This window comes from Mustela putorius, unplaced genomic scaffold (assembly GCF_011764305.1).
Source record: "Mustela putorius furo isolate JIRA1106 unplaced genomic scaffold, ASM1176430v1.1 tig00000589_pilon_pilon_pilon, whole genome shotgun sequence".
NCBI lineage: Eukaryota > Metazoa > Chordata > Mammalia > Carnivora > Mustelidae > Mustela > Mustela putorius.
In genome coordinates this window covers 7835668-7851578 of record NW_025421425.1, presented here as the reverse complement: position 1 = coordinate 7851578, position 15911 = coordinate 7835668, and the positions used below count along the sequence as shown (strand labels likewise).

Below are 15911 nucleotides of genomic sequence, written 5' to 3'. Positions count from 1 at the left end.
TGCTAGGAGCAGGGAGGGGACGCAGGACTCTTCCCTGCACTCCTGGGCTGGCTGGGAGTTTGCGGCGCCAAATTTCTGCTTCTGCTACCTCCCTACCCCTACAGTCATTGCAGATAGAAGACCCACGTACCAGCCCAGGGGTTAGTGTTTCCAGAAAACCTGCTTGTGGCGCCTGGGTGGCTCAGTCAGTTAGGCATCTGCCCTTGGTTCAGGACGTGGTGTCAGGGTCCTGGGACCGGGCCCTGCATCGGGCTCCCTGCTCAGTGGAACGTCTGCTTCTCCCTCCTTCTCTGCCTTTCTCCCCTGCTCATGCTCTCTCTTTCTCTGAAGTGAATATATAAGACATAAAAAAAGAAAAAACTGCCTGAATTGGCATCATTGGCATGTAGCAAGCTGGGGAAGAGCAGAGTGTTTTAGCTGCTCACTTCTGGGGTTTTCCAGATTGCCCCAAGACAATTTCAACTCTTGGCCTAAATTTGTTTCTTTAATTTTCTTCCCCAGGGTTTGAGTTAGAATGGAAGGTCAGTGTCTTAAAAATACATCCACACTCTTGAATGTTCCAGCGCATTGTTTTCCTTCAATACTTGTTTCTTGGCTGTGGTACCCACTCACCTGCACTCCCAGGCCTGTCCTACCCTTTGGGTCCTTACGTGTCGGGGTTGGCTGCCTCGCCAGGAGGCGGGGCCGCCGGGGCTAGCGCATCCCCTGGTGGATGTCTGCGCCCAGGGAGGAGCTGGGGAGCGTGGCCGGCCTTGAGAAGAGACGGTCGGCTCTCTGCCCTCGGGTAGAGCAGCTTCCTGAGACTGGGTTTGGCCAACTCTTGTGGTTCATGTGGCAGAAATGCCACTGCGGAAGTTTTATTTTTTCTCTAGAAAAATAAAACATGCCATTTTTCCTGACTTCTCAAAACCATTGGATTGGTACTTTGGCTTCCCGTAGTGTGTCATTCTCTTTTGCAATAACATACTGTTTGTTGCCATGTAGGCAAGTGGTCGATATTTAAAAACAGAATTCCCCAATCAGGAGGTTCTGCAGATACTGTTCCAGAAAGTCGTCGTGTGTATGTGTACATGGTAAGGACATGTGCGTGGGAAGACTGCATTTTCCATGTTCTTCAAGTCCTCTCTATATCTTTGTGTTCTTTAGAGATAAACATTGGAAAAGTGTAAAATGAATAATTATAAACTCCGTCATCAAATGATTTTGTTATGTACATGAATTTGCAGCAAAGCTAGCCAAAATTTGCTTAACAGGTGCAGCTGACTTAGTATGGTGGATCCTCTACCAAATCAGTAGCGACAAAAAAGCACTGAGTAGATTTTAGAAATACCTGCAGATTCAGTGATCAGTCTTAGCCACATCTGAGTTTGTCATGTTCACGCTAACACACGTATGTGGCCCTCATCAGTGGTCTTTGGAATGTTAAGGAAGACAGGTGTCAAGCAAGCAAACTGATTTTATTTTAAATCCAAGAAGGGATTTAAGGATAATTTTTAACATATTCCTGTGACGATGTGTTCCAGCGTTTGAACAGAGGCATATGTGAACAACTAGGGCTCTATGGTGAATGGACGAGCTGTTATGACGAAGCTTTGAAATATATTGTATGATCCCATGTGAGACATGGCACAACGAAGCCAAACTACTTAAAGTTTGGTTAGCCAGTTTCTAAACTGTTACCGATTTATAGCAATTGGAGAAATAGGTGGGGAAGTGAACCACAATTTTATGATTTCTGCGATTCTCAAGGGATGGCTAATGCTTGAACTCGTGTCTTTGAGGAGTATTTAATTGCAGTTGTCAAATAATCGCTTCCTTTGAAAGTAGGTAAGTGGCACAGAGAAAATGAAGACATTCTCTGTAGTAATACTCTCTACTGGCCAGTTCAGGATTTTGTGCTGAAATTGTGCTGAGATTGTACTTCTCTGGGGAGACTGTCCACTGCTGATCTCTAAACCACTGAATTCATTCTGCCCATCAGGTGTTCACGTACAAGCAGAGCACCATTACACACCAGAAGGTGACCGCTATGCACCCCATGAATGAGGAGGGCGTGGATGACATGGCCACTTTGACGGAGCTCCACGGGGGATCCATCATGCATAACTTATACCAGCGATATAAGAGAAATCAAATATATGTAAGTTCCACTTGAATTCTCTGTAAAAATCCCTCAAGTCCGAGTGAATGTTAATTTTTATTTTCAAAGGGTATTTCCTGCCTTTTGAGAACCTGTCCAGTTCACCTAAGTAAACCTGTGTTTTCGGGAGTTTTGCCACATTAGAAACGTGGCCCCATAAATCATGTTCGCATGTTTATTGCCTTGATTTTTATTAGAGGGGAATACTTTCTTTGAAGGGCGATTTGACCTCTTCTGGTGAGTGCATTCTGTTTTGTTAAGTGCTCTGTTCTACAAAGAAGTCACCAGAAAGGTTGTCCTCCTCAGTTAAGTGTTGGGGAGCAGTGGGGTGGGATGGGGAATGTGGGTTCGCAAGTACTAGTACCTTGAGGTCCAGCTTTTGTCTCCTTTTCTTGATTTTTCTCCTTTTATGGATGTTCACATTTTTTTTCCTGGCTCTGGAGCCCCTCCAGGGGAATATTTGGATTCAGGGAACCCATCTTTCTTATTTGTAGGATTGCTATTTCAAAGGGAGACATGGCCATAAAAAGCAGGCATGCACATTTTTCTCTCAACTTTTGCGAAATATGACTGTATCTGTATTACAAGAGTAATATTTAGATATCATTTCAAAAAAATCATTTCTATAATACGTAATTACTTTTTGATATTAAAGTACATATATTAGTTTATCTGTCAAGATTGGCCTGGAGATTTTATCTTTTTCATCCATCTGTTCCTAAGTCCTTATAGTAAAGGGCCCAAGTGCTTACATATGTTTTTTCTTGTCAAGTTCAAATTTATAGGTTTTTTTTTTTGTTTTTTACTACATTGGGAACTAATGAAATACTATATGTTGACAAACATAATTAAGAAAAATACCCAAAATTAAAATGAAAGTTAAAAAAACGAATATTTTAAAAGCCTCTTGTTCTTCTCAGTGATTTTTCTTCTTCAACAATTACACTTAATTTTGCCTATACCTTGCTGATTTTGATGAACGACATCAGCCTTTAAGCAAGCTATTAGGTGCTAACAGAAACTCAAGGCCTGCTTAGTATTCATGTTTCTCTGATTTATTTACCTTTAGACTGGAGAGGAGAGCTGGGAAATGAGGAATGAGTTACTTGCAGGTTTAGTGCCTAATTTTCCTCTGCTTCTTATGTTGCAAAAGTGTCATTTTTGCCAGATTGACCTAATGTTTGCCACATGTTCTTAAGCAACCCTATGGAGAAATGCAGTGGGATTCTAGCTCTCTGACCGGCTTAGCCTGCTCACACTAAGTCTCTAGATTACAGTATTTTCCATAGGTTCTTCAGGAAAGGTAACATTCACACGTGTTTATGAAGACATGGCTTTCTCTTCTGTGTTGTGCACATGCTGGGAGAACTCTGCTCAGTTCCAAGGTCAGAAATCTCCAGGGTGACCGTGGCTTCCCGCCTTCCCGGGGAGGAGCCGCTACCTGCGCCCAGGTTGCCGTACCTGGGTACTGAGTGTGATTTGACGCTGCCGCCAAACTGTGTTTACCTAGCAATTTCCTTCCTTGGTTCGTCAAGGACGGACTTTGTCTTTGCTTTTTCAGTTTATTTTTTATTTTTTATTTTTTTAAGATTTTATTTACTAGATAGAGGGAGGGAATCAAGCCCCGGGGAGAAGCAGAGGGAGAGAGAAAGGGAGAAACAGACTCTCCACTGAGCAGAGAGCCCGACGCAGGGCTCGATCCCAGGACCCTGAGATCGTGACCTGAGCTAAAGGAAGACGCCCAACTGACAGCCACCCAGGCGCCCCCGACCTTGTCTCCCTTGAGCCAAGGACATTCCCAGGCAGCTGGTAGTGTGTGAGAAATGTTTGTAAAACACGCGCCATACGTATTAGAAATAACATCCTAGTAGATGATGAAATGTGAAGCTAGATTTACGATTTCTTCGTGGGTATGTGTGTCTCATAGGTGCGTATTTCAGAACTCACCCTCTTCTTATTCTACATTTAATAATCAGGGGAAAGTCAGTCCTTTAGAAGGGGGAAAAAACTATCCAGATGGTTTAAAAAGCAGAACCTTTAAAAAGATTTTCTCTCCCTCTTTTCGTGATGATGTTAAACCCGATAGCTAATTTGCCAAATAAAGCCTGTGAATAGGGTCTTAGTTGTTGTTTTATTTTTCCTAGAATGAAGATCTAAAAGAACACAAGACTTTTGTACCTCCAATTTGCAGGGCAATTCAGTTAATAATGCCCTTCTATGCCTGCCTTTTGAGACTTGGATAACTGTATTATCATAAAGCAGGCCCTCAATTTTCTTATCCTTGCTGAAGCTCTTGGCGGTGGTTCTAGGATTCCTCAGGCTGTGACCCTTCGAGACAAAACCAGCACCTGTCAGAAACACCACCGTGTTCTGCCTTGTATCCTCGCTTTGAGCGATGCACATCTAGAGCTTTAAAAAAGAAGGAGGGGCACCCGGGTGGCTCAGTGGGTTAAAGCCTCTGCCTTCAGCTCAGGCCATGATCCCAGGGTCCTGGGATCGAGCCCCATATCAATCTTTCTGCTTGGTAGAAAGCCTGCTTTCTCTTCTCTCTGTGCCTGCCTCTCTGCCTACTTGTGATCTCTCTCTCTGTCGAATAAATAAATTAAAAAAAAAAAAAAAAAAGAAATGACTTGAACTAGAGATGCTGTATTCGGTTTCTCTGGCTGGCATAAACAATTGCTGTAACTGTATCAACTGAAAATATCAGGTCATGTCCTGTAGTTTTGTAGGTCACAGTCTAACCAGGGTCTTGCCAGCCTTGAATCCGGGGTGGGGAAGGGCAGTGCTCCTTTCTGGAGGCTCTAGGGGATGATCTGTTTCCTGTTCCCACTAGTCATAGGTGCAGGACTGAGGTCCCCGTTTTCTTGCTGGCTGTCAGCTGAGAGCTGTTCTAGCTTCCACGGGTTCCCTTCCTTCCACCTTCAAAACCAGCAGTGGTAGACTGAGTCTCTCTCATGTTTCAAATCTCTCCTTCCCTCCTTCTCATTTCTGTCTGGAGCCAAGACTTCTCTTAGCTTTTAGGGGTCCCTGCGATCAGATGGGGCCCACCTTGATAATCTTCCTGTCTCAGCATTTCCAGCCTTAATCACATCCTCAAAGTGCATTTGGCCCGGACATCCAGGGCCACATTCTTCTGCCATAGGTGGCCTCCTTTGAGGCGTGTTACGGAGGAGGAGTCCCCGTGGGTCTTCTCCCACACTCTGGATCTTGCATAGTGTCCTTTGTTGGCTTTCTGGTCCGAGTTAGCAGGTTACACAGCTTGCTGATGGGAAGACCCATCTCCAGGTAGAAAGGGTCGCTGCCTTGTGCTAAAAAGGACCATTAGCTTTTTTTCCTTTTTGGGGACCACCCTTACTGCCTGAGAACTTTACCAGACCCCAGTAAGATATTTCTCCAGCCATTACCATGCCCCATTAGAATGGGGTAGACAGCTATAAAGAGAGAAAATGCTCAGCGTAGGCAAATCCGAGTTGAACATGCTTTTCTCCACTCGCCTCCGCTTGGGCTCTGGGTTAATAATTTAGTCTGTGTGTCAGTTTTTTATTTTTCTGAAAGGTCAGATATCATAACCCCCGTATCTGACAGGACTGTTTTAAAGTCAAGCAGCAAGTGAAAGCCTCTAGAACCTCTGTACCCTTCCCGTATCTTTTTTTTTTTTTTAATATTTTATTTATTTATTTGACAGAGAGAGATCACAAGTAGGCAGAGAGGCAGGCAGAGAGAGAGAGAGAGAGGAAGAAGCAGGCTCCCTGCTGAGCAAAGAGCCCGATGTGGGGCTTGATCCCAGGACCCTGGGATCATGACCCGAGCCGAAGGCAGTGGCTTAACCCACTGAGCCACCCAGGCGCCCCCCCCTTCCCGTATCTTAATTGTCTGTACTACCGGGTGTTTATTTATCAAGTTCCTGCCCAGAACTGGGTCCTTCAGGGCAGAAACTGAATGGACTTCTCCATCAGCGTGGCGGTCCACATGATCCTAGCCTTGCCACTGGTCCTTTTGGGATTGGACCCCTGGTTAGAGCAGCCCTACTCTTTACATAGTTGCCTTGCCCGAGCCCCTGTCTTCTGGATTCCTTTCCTGGAACTTTGGGTTCTGGGTTCCCAAGTTCCTGGGCGACTTCCTGGCACTACAGCTCCCAGCCTGGGACCCCATCCCACACTCCACCCTGAGCCTCTTTTCTGTGGGCTTCCTGCCACAGGGGCTGTTCCCGAATGGCGTCTCCTTGGGAGAGGGTCTGTTGAGCGTCCCCTGTTCTTCTCTCTCCTCCCACCACCCATGAGGACACGGGAGGACAAGTACGTGCACCTGTTAAGTTCCTAAAGACTCAGGGAGAGGAGGAGCAGAGCATGTGTTTGTGGGACAAAAGGAAAGAGATAGGGAGAGGTAACCTGTAGGTGGGCTAGAAAGCTCAAACTGGCGATGAAAAACCCAGTGGGGGGGGGGGAGGGGCAGTAATGACACTTGAGAGATAAAGGTTGGTTAGAACAGAAGGCCAAGGACATGGAGAGACCAGAGTGAATTCAGTGTGACCGACTCACTGAGTTGGGGGCAGTCGCTCTGCTCACGGAATCTGCTGTGTGTGTTACGGAATACTGAGCCAGTTGGACAGGACAGGAAGGCTGGGGTCAGGACACCACTGCTCTAAGGGTGTCAACCAGGTGATCCTGTCCCCAGGGGACATATGGTGCTCTCGGGAGGCATTTCTGCTCACCCAGCTAAGGCAGAGGATGCTAATGGTATCTAGTGGGTAGAGCCCAAGGGTGGTGGAGACCTCCCACGGTGCCCAGAACAGCCCCCAACAAAGCATTATGTGGACGGTGATGTCAGTAGTACCAAGGTTGGGAAACCTCGATTCGCTTATAGTCAGTCAGCAGCGTTTGGGCTGGGGGGTGTAGAAGGCACCCCGAAGGCCCAAGGTGCAGGGGTGGGGAGTGAGGAAGAGGGGGGGAGTGTGGGGGAGGAAGGGTTGGTTTCCACGACTCCCAGCCTTGTGGAGCTACTGGCCGTGAGAACGGGGCCCTGGCAGTTCTGGCAGCTCCAGGAGAGGAGAGCAGGGAAGACAAGTCGGTTTTGGACGCCTGCCCTACTGTAGTCTCTGGAGCCTGGATCACTTCACATTGTTATGTCCCCAGCATCTAAACACAGTGTTGACAAGAGCCGACGAGGTTCCCCTTGTCCGGAACGTAAGCTCCGTGTCCGCCAAGCGGGCTCCGCGGTGTGGCAGTTTGGATTTCCGCCCGGTGGAAGAGAAGCACGGGGTGTCCATTATAGGGCTTGTCGCGCTTCGGGTCGATTGCATGGGGGAGCCTCCTGTCCCAGCCGTTCCAGACCACATCACGGAGAGAGCCGCGGGGAGCGCGAAGAGCTCGTCTGCAATTAGGGCGCCGGGGATGGCTCCAGGGGGCCCCCTGCTCCGGTCCACCCAGCCCGCCGGGTCGTCTGTCGGTCTTCCCGAACCAGCGGTGCAGAGACCAGAGTCAGAGGAGCCCGTCTGAAGAAGCTGGAGCCGTGACTAAAGATAAAACGCGTGTGTCAGCACAGAAGAGCCCTCACAGCTTGCGCATTTTTAGGTCTTTCCAAAATACCGTCCCTTTGGTGATGGGGCGGTCCACACCGACTCCGCAGATGTGTTTGATGATGATCCTGAATTAACTCGGGAGCCTGCTGCTTTCTGCGAAGTGTGTTCTGTTCACCACGGCCGGCCAGAGACGGGTTGGCAGAGCCGGCAGGTGAAGGGGAGACCCTGAGCCGCCGACGGTCGTTGGACCGGACGTGGGACGGACTTGACCGTCTTGGACGTGCCCGTCTAAATCTGCATCTCATTTCCTGGAGCTGAGTTTCCCCCAAGGAGACTTGTTTTGGATTCATTTCCGTCCCATTCCAAAGCCAGTGTCGAGTAACAGCGGCCTCTTACGGGGACCGGGATGGCCTGGAAACGGGATGGCCGGCGGCCTGGGCATAGGCCTCGGACCAGGAACAGCTGAAAGCAGTGCGGTTTTTCAGGGGCCTCTTTTCACATGAGATCGAGACCGGTGTTGCCAAGAGATGATTGCAACCATCTGTCTGACTCTGTGTATTTTTAAACTTCACCAAACATTCATGCTCTTGAGTGGCTACTCCCACATCGGCACACGATGGCGTCAATTAGAAATGTTGCTTTTACAATTTCTTTTTTCTTCCTTTCCTGCCTCTCTTTTGGGTCTCCTTCTGGGTCAGATTCCTTTCAACAAGGGGAAAGTTTTAATCAGGAATTTATTCAAATTAAATGGAAATGTCACTTCTAAATTTCAGAGCTTGACTTCAGTAAGAACTTGACTTATCTGTTGTCATCTAGTTTTCAGCCAACGTGAATGCTTAATGGTTTTTTTTTAATTGTTTAAAAATGTTTTTAAATTGTTTAGTTGGATAATGATGGCAAGCAGGTTTTTTGTGTGTGTAGTAGTAGTAGTAGGTTTTTATGTAGTTTTTTAATGTAGTAGTAGTAGTAGGTTTTTATGTAGTTTTTTAATGTAGTACATAGTGGACATAGAGCACTAGAACCCAGTTAAAACATGAATTTATTTGGTGGATTTGTCTTCAAATCACATGCCCCCCCCCCCCACTAGCTGTCTACATGGATGCAGCCCTGCTTGTGTGCCGGGCTGGGTGCTAAGCTCCAAGGATGCAAAATTACTCTCGTTCACTGTAATTGTTCCTTGAAAGATTAGATGAATGAAAGGCACTGCTCCTCCAAGACCTCCCAGTTTGCTGGGGAAGGACACAAGCAAGCCATTGACAATTGCTCAGGGTGACCGTGAGTGTGATGAAAGTAGTCGGGCCGTAGTGAATGAGCATCCGAAGGAGGAAAGAAGGAAGAGGTCAGGGAATGGTCGCCAGCAGAGGCATTGCTCGTGCTGAGTTTTGATAGGGGAATTTGACCAGGAGGGAGGCTGGCTCATTTCTAGCAGAAGATCAGAATGTGCGAAGACATGAACTAGTCTGGGGGGGGGGGGCATTTGTCCAACTGCGGGACATTCAAGATGCTGAAATGGGAGATGCCGCTGTCTTGTAAGATGGTCAGGAGCAGGTGAGGAAGGGCTCCGTGTGTAAGTGGATGAGTTTGAATATACTTGTGACGGCTGTACCGGACAGCTTTAAACGCGAGTTCTGGGGGAACTCCCTCCGGCTGCAGGGTGATGGCTGAGTGCGGGGGCATCCCCGTCTAGGACCAGCAAGCTAGATGGGAAATGACGGGGTTCCAGACCAGTCCAGGGAGAGTTTGAGTCTGAAGGATACTGAGAGGAAGAAGGAAAGTGTTTGAAAGGCAAATAGACAATGTCTACAGGGTGACTCCCAGATTTCTGGATTAGCTATTTGGGCTGACCATGGTGCTTTAGTCAAGATGCCACGAAGTGAGGGGGGCCGGGGTGTGTCCCGTCAGTGAAGCGTCTGTTCTTGATTTCGGCTCAGGTTGTGATGTTGAGCCCGTGTCGGGCTTCACGCTCCGCACGGAGCCGGCTTGAGGTTCTCTCTTTCCCTGTGCCCCTCCCCCAACTCGCATGTATGCTCGCTCTCTCTCGCTTTCTCAGTAAATAAATAGCATCTTCAAAAAAAAAGATTTCACTAAGTGAGAAGAAATCGGTGTTTTGGGGAGCTCAGCCTTGCCCACGTGAGTCAGAGCTAAGGGCCATCGGAATGAAGATGTCCGTGACCCGCTGGGCGTGTGGATGAAGCCCCATCCAGGATAAAGATGCCGCTGTACAGAGCTGAGAAGATCCAGAGGGAAGGAAAGGAGAGAACGGTGAACGAGAAATAAATATGGCTGACGACTCCCGCTTCTTAAGTTTTCGCTCTAGGAAAGTGTGGCGCGGCCCCGACTTGAGCGGATTTTCCTAGTGCGTGTCAGTTGCACCTGTTTCCACATCCAACCACGTTCACGATCCCATGATGAAAAGCGGTTGTGGTTTTTATTTTCATTAACAAGAACAATAAATACCCCTGATTTATGTCGTTCTCTCACGCAGCCATCATGTGGGGTGACAGAGGATGTGTGTTCATGACGGAACAGAATCCCTGAAGCAGTGTTTCAGGGAAGGTAGCTCCAGGCTGGGGACCTCTTGGGTTCTGGTGACCAAACCTTGTTGTGTAGACCATTCGCTCCCGTGGTTGAATGGTGGCTTCCTAACCATGGCACGGAGCCCTCTGTATCTCAAAGCAGAGAGCATCTGAGGCCCCCGGGTCACTTTTGGTTTTCTGAGTTCGACCTGTTCCTTTGGGTGGGGGGGATGACCCAGTGGGCATTACAGCCTGACGCCTTCTGAAAACCTTGAATTGGTAGACTTTGGATTGAAGAAATGCAGTGAGTTTCTTCCAGCATTTTTTTAAGCAACATGTGCGACAGCTGTTTCAGATTATTAAAGCGGGCAAGGAAATGTATTTTTTGGTGAGTTATGTGGAACTTTTCTGACTAGAAAAATTTGTTATGTGCTTCAAAATAGAACATCCTCTCTGTTTCTGAAAAGCCATTCAAATGACCAAGCTCTCTATTCTGGTGGAATTTGAATCCAGTATGAAGAGGCCAGTACCTGGTCCCACCTCATGTTTGAGAGCTTCATGTGTCCAGAGTCTGAAAGTGCGTGACGTCATCATGGGCGTTTCAGAAACCGTAGAAATACCTTCTTGTGGAGGGATAAATGGTTCAACACGTAATGAATATGTCTCACAGCTCTCGGGATTTCTTACCAAGTGATCTTTGCTTCCCTTGGTACTTAATTTACAGCGAGGCTCTTCTTTGACCCCCTTTGCTTGCCAGTCACCGTTTTTACTTATATTACATTTGAACTGGGCTAATTCAGTGAATCTCTTATCCGTTTGTTTTAGCAAGACAGTGACCCATGCAGAGTGGTATGGTTTAAGGGAGTGGGGGAAGGAAAAGATGGCCTTGGCCATAATTATTTTTGCTAATAGACCTCTCGGATTTCACCTGATTTGTCCTCCTTTGAATAAGCTATTAGGGACGACTGCTGTTGTTGTTGCCATGTCGTTTTACACTTCTGTTTTAGGGGGGCTTGAAAGTGTCGCTTGGCACGACCACGGGCAACGGCAGTGAAAACTCGGTAACTGAAGCCCCTCCCCCACCCCAGCTTCTGGAGGTATTAGGAGGATAATTCGTTAGGACGCGGGCTATTCTCTCCCCTTTTGGGAGCCACTCAGACTGTCTTCTCAGATATCCCAGTTGAGTGACCCTGAAGACGGTGGGACTTGTTGGAGGGCTCCAAGCGGGAGGGTTGTCATCTTCAGAGTGTCACGGGTGAAGTATGGAGCTTGGGCTGAACGCACAAGGCCACTTCAGAAATCAGTGAGGAAGGCAGCTTTTATGAAAAGCTGAGCGAGGCCGAGGTAGGAGTTGGAGGGAAGGACATAGAGTCTAGAGTTCAGTGAAAGTGGAACGAACGGGCAAGACATAGAGTCTTTGGCCCCTGGCGATGAGCCGGACAGAGTCCGAGATAATCCCTGTGCCGTGCATGCTGAGTGGTGGAGAGGGCCACCATAGACCCCCCAGTGTGGCTGTCCTGGATTGCTGTCCTGGATCTCACTCACCGGTGCTGTGACTGTAGGGGCAGCAGTTAACCATCCCCTTGTCTGTCAGAGGAGGCTGGACAGTGGCCTTTGGCCTCCCCACATCTCAAGGTTGGGTTGGAGCAGGTGAGGGCTGTGAAGGTGTGTCTGTGTGGGTCGGATTGTCCTCTGGGCGCCCCAGTTATGAAATGTCAGAGAAAGATGGTTTGGTAATATGCAGGCTTGTCATTTAGAATCTGGTGACAAGCCTTTTAAGTAATGACTTAGGCCATTAGTGAGAAGGTGAAGTAGTAAAACTCGTGCATTCATGCTTTAAGAGCCTAATTAACCTCTGGTACAAAATGGAGGTCTTATATTAGACAGGCATTTTAAAAATTAATGGATTATTAAATTTTACTTAAATTCCAGTTATAGAGAGGCGTTTTTAATGCTACATGAGACAAGGTTTCCTGTAATCTTAAAAAATAAAAATAAGGATGCCTGGGTAGTACAGTTGGTTAAGCGTCTGACTCTTGGTTTTGGTTCAGGTCCCGATCTCAGGGTCGTGAGATCGAGCCCGGTGGTGGGCTATGCACACAGTGTGGAGTCTGCTTGGGGTTTTGTCTCTGTCTGCCCCTCCCACTCACGTGCTCCCCTTCTCTAAAATAAATAAAACTTAAAAAAATAATAATAAAATAGCTTTTTAAAAAAATGGGTTTTCTGTGTATACCAGGCACATATTTTACATATTTTTTTTTAAGATTTCATTTATTTATTTGACAGACAGAGATCACAAGTAGGCAGAGAGGCAGACAGAGAGAGAGCAGGAAGCAGGCTCCCTGCAGAGCAGAGAGCCCGATGTGGGGCTCGATCCCAGGACCCTGGGAGGCAGAAGCTTTAACCCACTGAGCTACCCAGGCGCCCCCAAAGTGCTCTTATGTTAACCTTAAAGGTGAAAATTTTAAGCAGCTGAAATGCAGATCGTTTTTGAATGTGTGTCTTCACTTCATGCATTATGTGGCGTGTGCAGTGCAAGTAGAGTAAAAGCCTGGCTTGGTATCTTCCTTTTAACTATACAGCAAAGTGATCTCTTACCTGCAAACTCTTCCAGCACCTTCTGCCATTTCTCCAACACTGCAGTCTCAGAAGGAAAAGCCTTCAGCCTTTTATTCCACGGAGATTTGGAGCCCCTCAAACAGTGCTACCTGGGGTGCGTGGGAAGGCTGAGAAGCTGCAGTCTGGAGGAGCCGTCGCGAGCTCAGGTCTGGGCTTGGTGTTGGTGGAGACAAGAAGACTGTGTCTGCCTCATCCAGTGTGGGCGTCATTGTTACAGGCTGAGAGACCGAATAAGACCAAAAATCCTTTAAAGCGTAGATTAGGTACACTCACCTGGTTTTGAAAACACGAAGGCACATGCTGTATGTTTCCAGAAGTTTTCCATCAAAATGGGGAAAATCAGGCTTTCTTGCATAAAGTGGTGAAAGTCTATTTTTAGTAATATTTACACAGAACTTGTAATTTCTCAACAATGTATAATAAGGGACCACACGGTCTTCATGGCAGTTGACGAGATTGAAAGATGAGGAACGTATTTTCAACATCTTGTTGGGGAAGTCAGACATGAAGATCAATATTGTTTTAGGAAAAGCGTCCAACCACCAGAGCCATGGCAATCCTTTGGCACGAATAGTGTCTTATAACTAAACCAACTTTGGATTTTTGTCTTTCACCACAAATTATGTGCCTTTCGAGGTTCTTGGTGAAAGCATTCTCTTGCGTGGTGTGCGTGGTTTTCTTCTGTCTTGGAGTCAGGATGGTAACTCAACAATGGAGCAACCTGTAGGTGTGTTGGAATGATCTTGTGAGGCAGAGACACCGCGAGGCCTCAACCAACAGGCCAGCTCTGACTGTGTCGCAGCGACTGGGCTCAATGGGGAAAGGTCTCGTGATGCACTAGTGGGTCCACCAGGCACGACAGCCAGTTCTGCAGGGTACCACTGTGCTGAACGTCTGGCTTCCTCCTCTAGAATCACTGCGGGGTGGGGACTAGGGAGGGGGCACGTGCGGGCCATTGGCAACTGCCATAGCCTCCAACCACGTTGTTGTTCTGAACCACTTTACAGCTGTTGCACTGGGCAAAGTGTGATATTAATTACTTAAAAAGAAGACCAGGCCTAAGACCATTTTGGATGTTCCAGCTTCAACTTTGCTAACAAACATTTAATGCCCTTGAATTTCCTACCCCCCTACAAAAACCATGTCCTCCACACTTCCGGGATGAGTGATCTTTTAAGCCACGCTGTATGACCAGTGGGGTTGCCCAACCAGAATGGGGTAGCATGAGGTTTTGACCAAAATGATCACTTTCTAAGTAAAGCTCTTGTGGAAAGGTTATGACACTCTTTATAAGTAAATCAATACTTTTTTTGAAAGAAAGACTTATCTCCCCAAATTTAAGAACTACCATACAAACATGTTATGACAAGGTGTGCAAAATTTTTAAGACACAGGCTGGGTATATCATTTTTTTAAATTTGGGTTTTTTTTTGTTGTTGTTTTTAAATAAGCTCCATGCCCAGTGTGGGGCTTGAACTCACAGCCCAGAGATCAAGAGTTGCAAGCTCTACTGACTGAGCCAACCAGGTGTTCCAAGGTATATCATTTTTTAAAAACTGTGTTAATAATGGGTTAATATCCAATATTAATGATATTTAATTCTCAGCTTAATACCTGTGACTTTTAAATTTTATTTGTAACTGAGAAAGGATTTCAGTGTGCCTACCTCGCTGTTTTAAGAGGGGAGGCATTAAGTGTCCTTATTTCTGCCAAAGTAGGAAAAAAGTAAGACAATATTTCAACAGAAGAAAATGATTTTTTTTGAGTTTTGATTATTTCCAGAATATAAATAATAGTCGGGGCAGCTGGCTGGCTCAGTCAGAAGAACATGCAACTCTTGGTCTCAGGGTCATGAGTTCGAGCCCCACGTTGGGTGTAGAAATTATTTAAAAATAAAAAAAAACTTTTAAAAAATCCTTAAAAAAAAATAATCATACAGCTACCAAAAGGTAGAAACAGGTCTGACATTTTAGACAAAGTAGTGGAAGGGGCTAGACACCCAGAGCCTCAAGCACCACGTGCCTGCTGGCTTCACCCCTGCAAACAGCTGACATGAAGGAAGGCACCAGCACCTGTGGTCAAAGCATTGCTGGAATCTGAGTGTGTCCTCCAGGGAATCCGATGGTTCTCCGTTTCCTTTAGAAGTAGGACATACCTTCCCCAGAGGAAAAAGCAGTTTCCATCTTTCTTTATGGCCAGATCTTTCCCCCATGCCCTGGTTGGGGAAAATGGACTTTCTGGCAAGCTGAGGTTTCCAAAGACCTGAACATTTCCCCACTAAGGCACTCTATCTTTTTCTTTTTTAAATGGAGGTGAACATGTCATAACAGAAGATTAACCATGTTAAAATATGTAATTCAGTGTATTTAGGACATTCACAATGTTGTACAGATAGCCTCTTGTCTCATTCCCAAGTATTTTCATCACCCCAAATGGATGCCCTATATCCACTAAGCAGTCCTCACCCACTCCCCATTTCTGCCTCCTCCCCCTGCCTATAGTAACTACCCCAACCTGTCTTTATGGATTTACCTTTTCTGGATATGTATGGGAACTTCAGTGTCCAGCTTCCTCACCTTGGTGTGATGTTGTCAGGGTTCATCCCCACAGTAGCACACCTCGGTATTTTATTGCTTTGTGGGGCGGAATAATAGTCCATTGTATGGGTGCACCACACCTGGTTGACCCGCCCACTGGGTAATTGACATCTGTGTGGTTTGACCTTTAGGCTGGTGTGAACAATGCTGCACTTGTTTTTAGTTCTTTTGGTTAAATATCTAGGAGCGGAGTCATTCGTCATGTGATAATAACTCTTATGTTTTAACCTTTTTGGTTCAGATATTTCTAAAACGTAAACTCCTTACATTTGAAGCTTGTTCCCGTCCCTGTGACTGTAAATGAGTACAAATTGTCACAATGTGGTACAGACGCTCTCGGGATGTTAGGACTCTCTGCCCCGTGTTGCTTGCTTTTCCTTTCCCTGTGCTGCATTGCTGTGCCTTGCCAAGGGATATGAGAAGCCTCTGCAGTTGGGTTGCTTGGATTCACATCTCCCCTCTACCATTTCCTGGCCACGTGGGTGAACACCACACCATCACTATGCCTGTTTCCTCTCTGA

General features: G+C 46.7%; 1 protein-coding gene across 2 annotated transcripts in view; it reads left to right on the top strand.

Moving 5' to 3' along the window:
- Positions 1–15911, top strand: part of MYO10 (myosin X) — a 211424-nt gene that overhangs the window by 85784 nt on the left and 109729 nt on the right. For both annotated transcript variants that reach the window (XM_004761205.3, XM_004761204.3), the window contains exon 3: positions 1982–2140. In XM_004761205.3, the coding sequence (XP_004761262.1) occupies positions 1982–2140 (159 nt within the window). The remainder of the gene's footprint in view (positions 1–1981; positions 2141–15911) is intronic.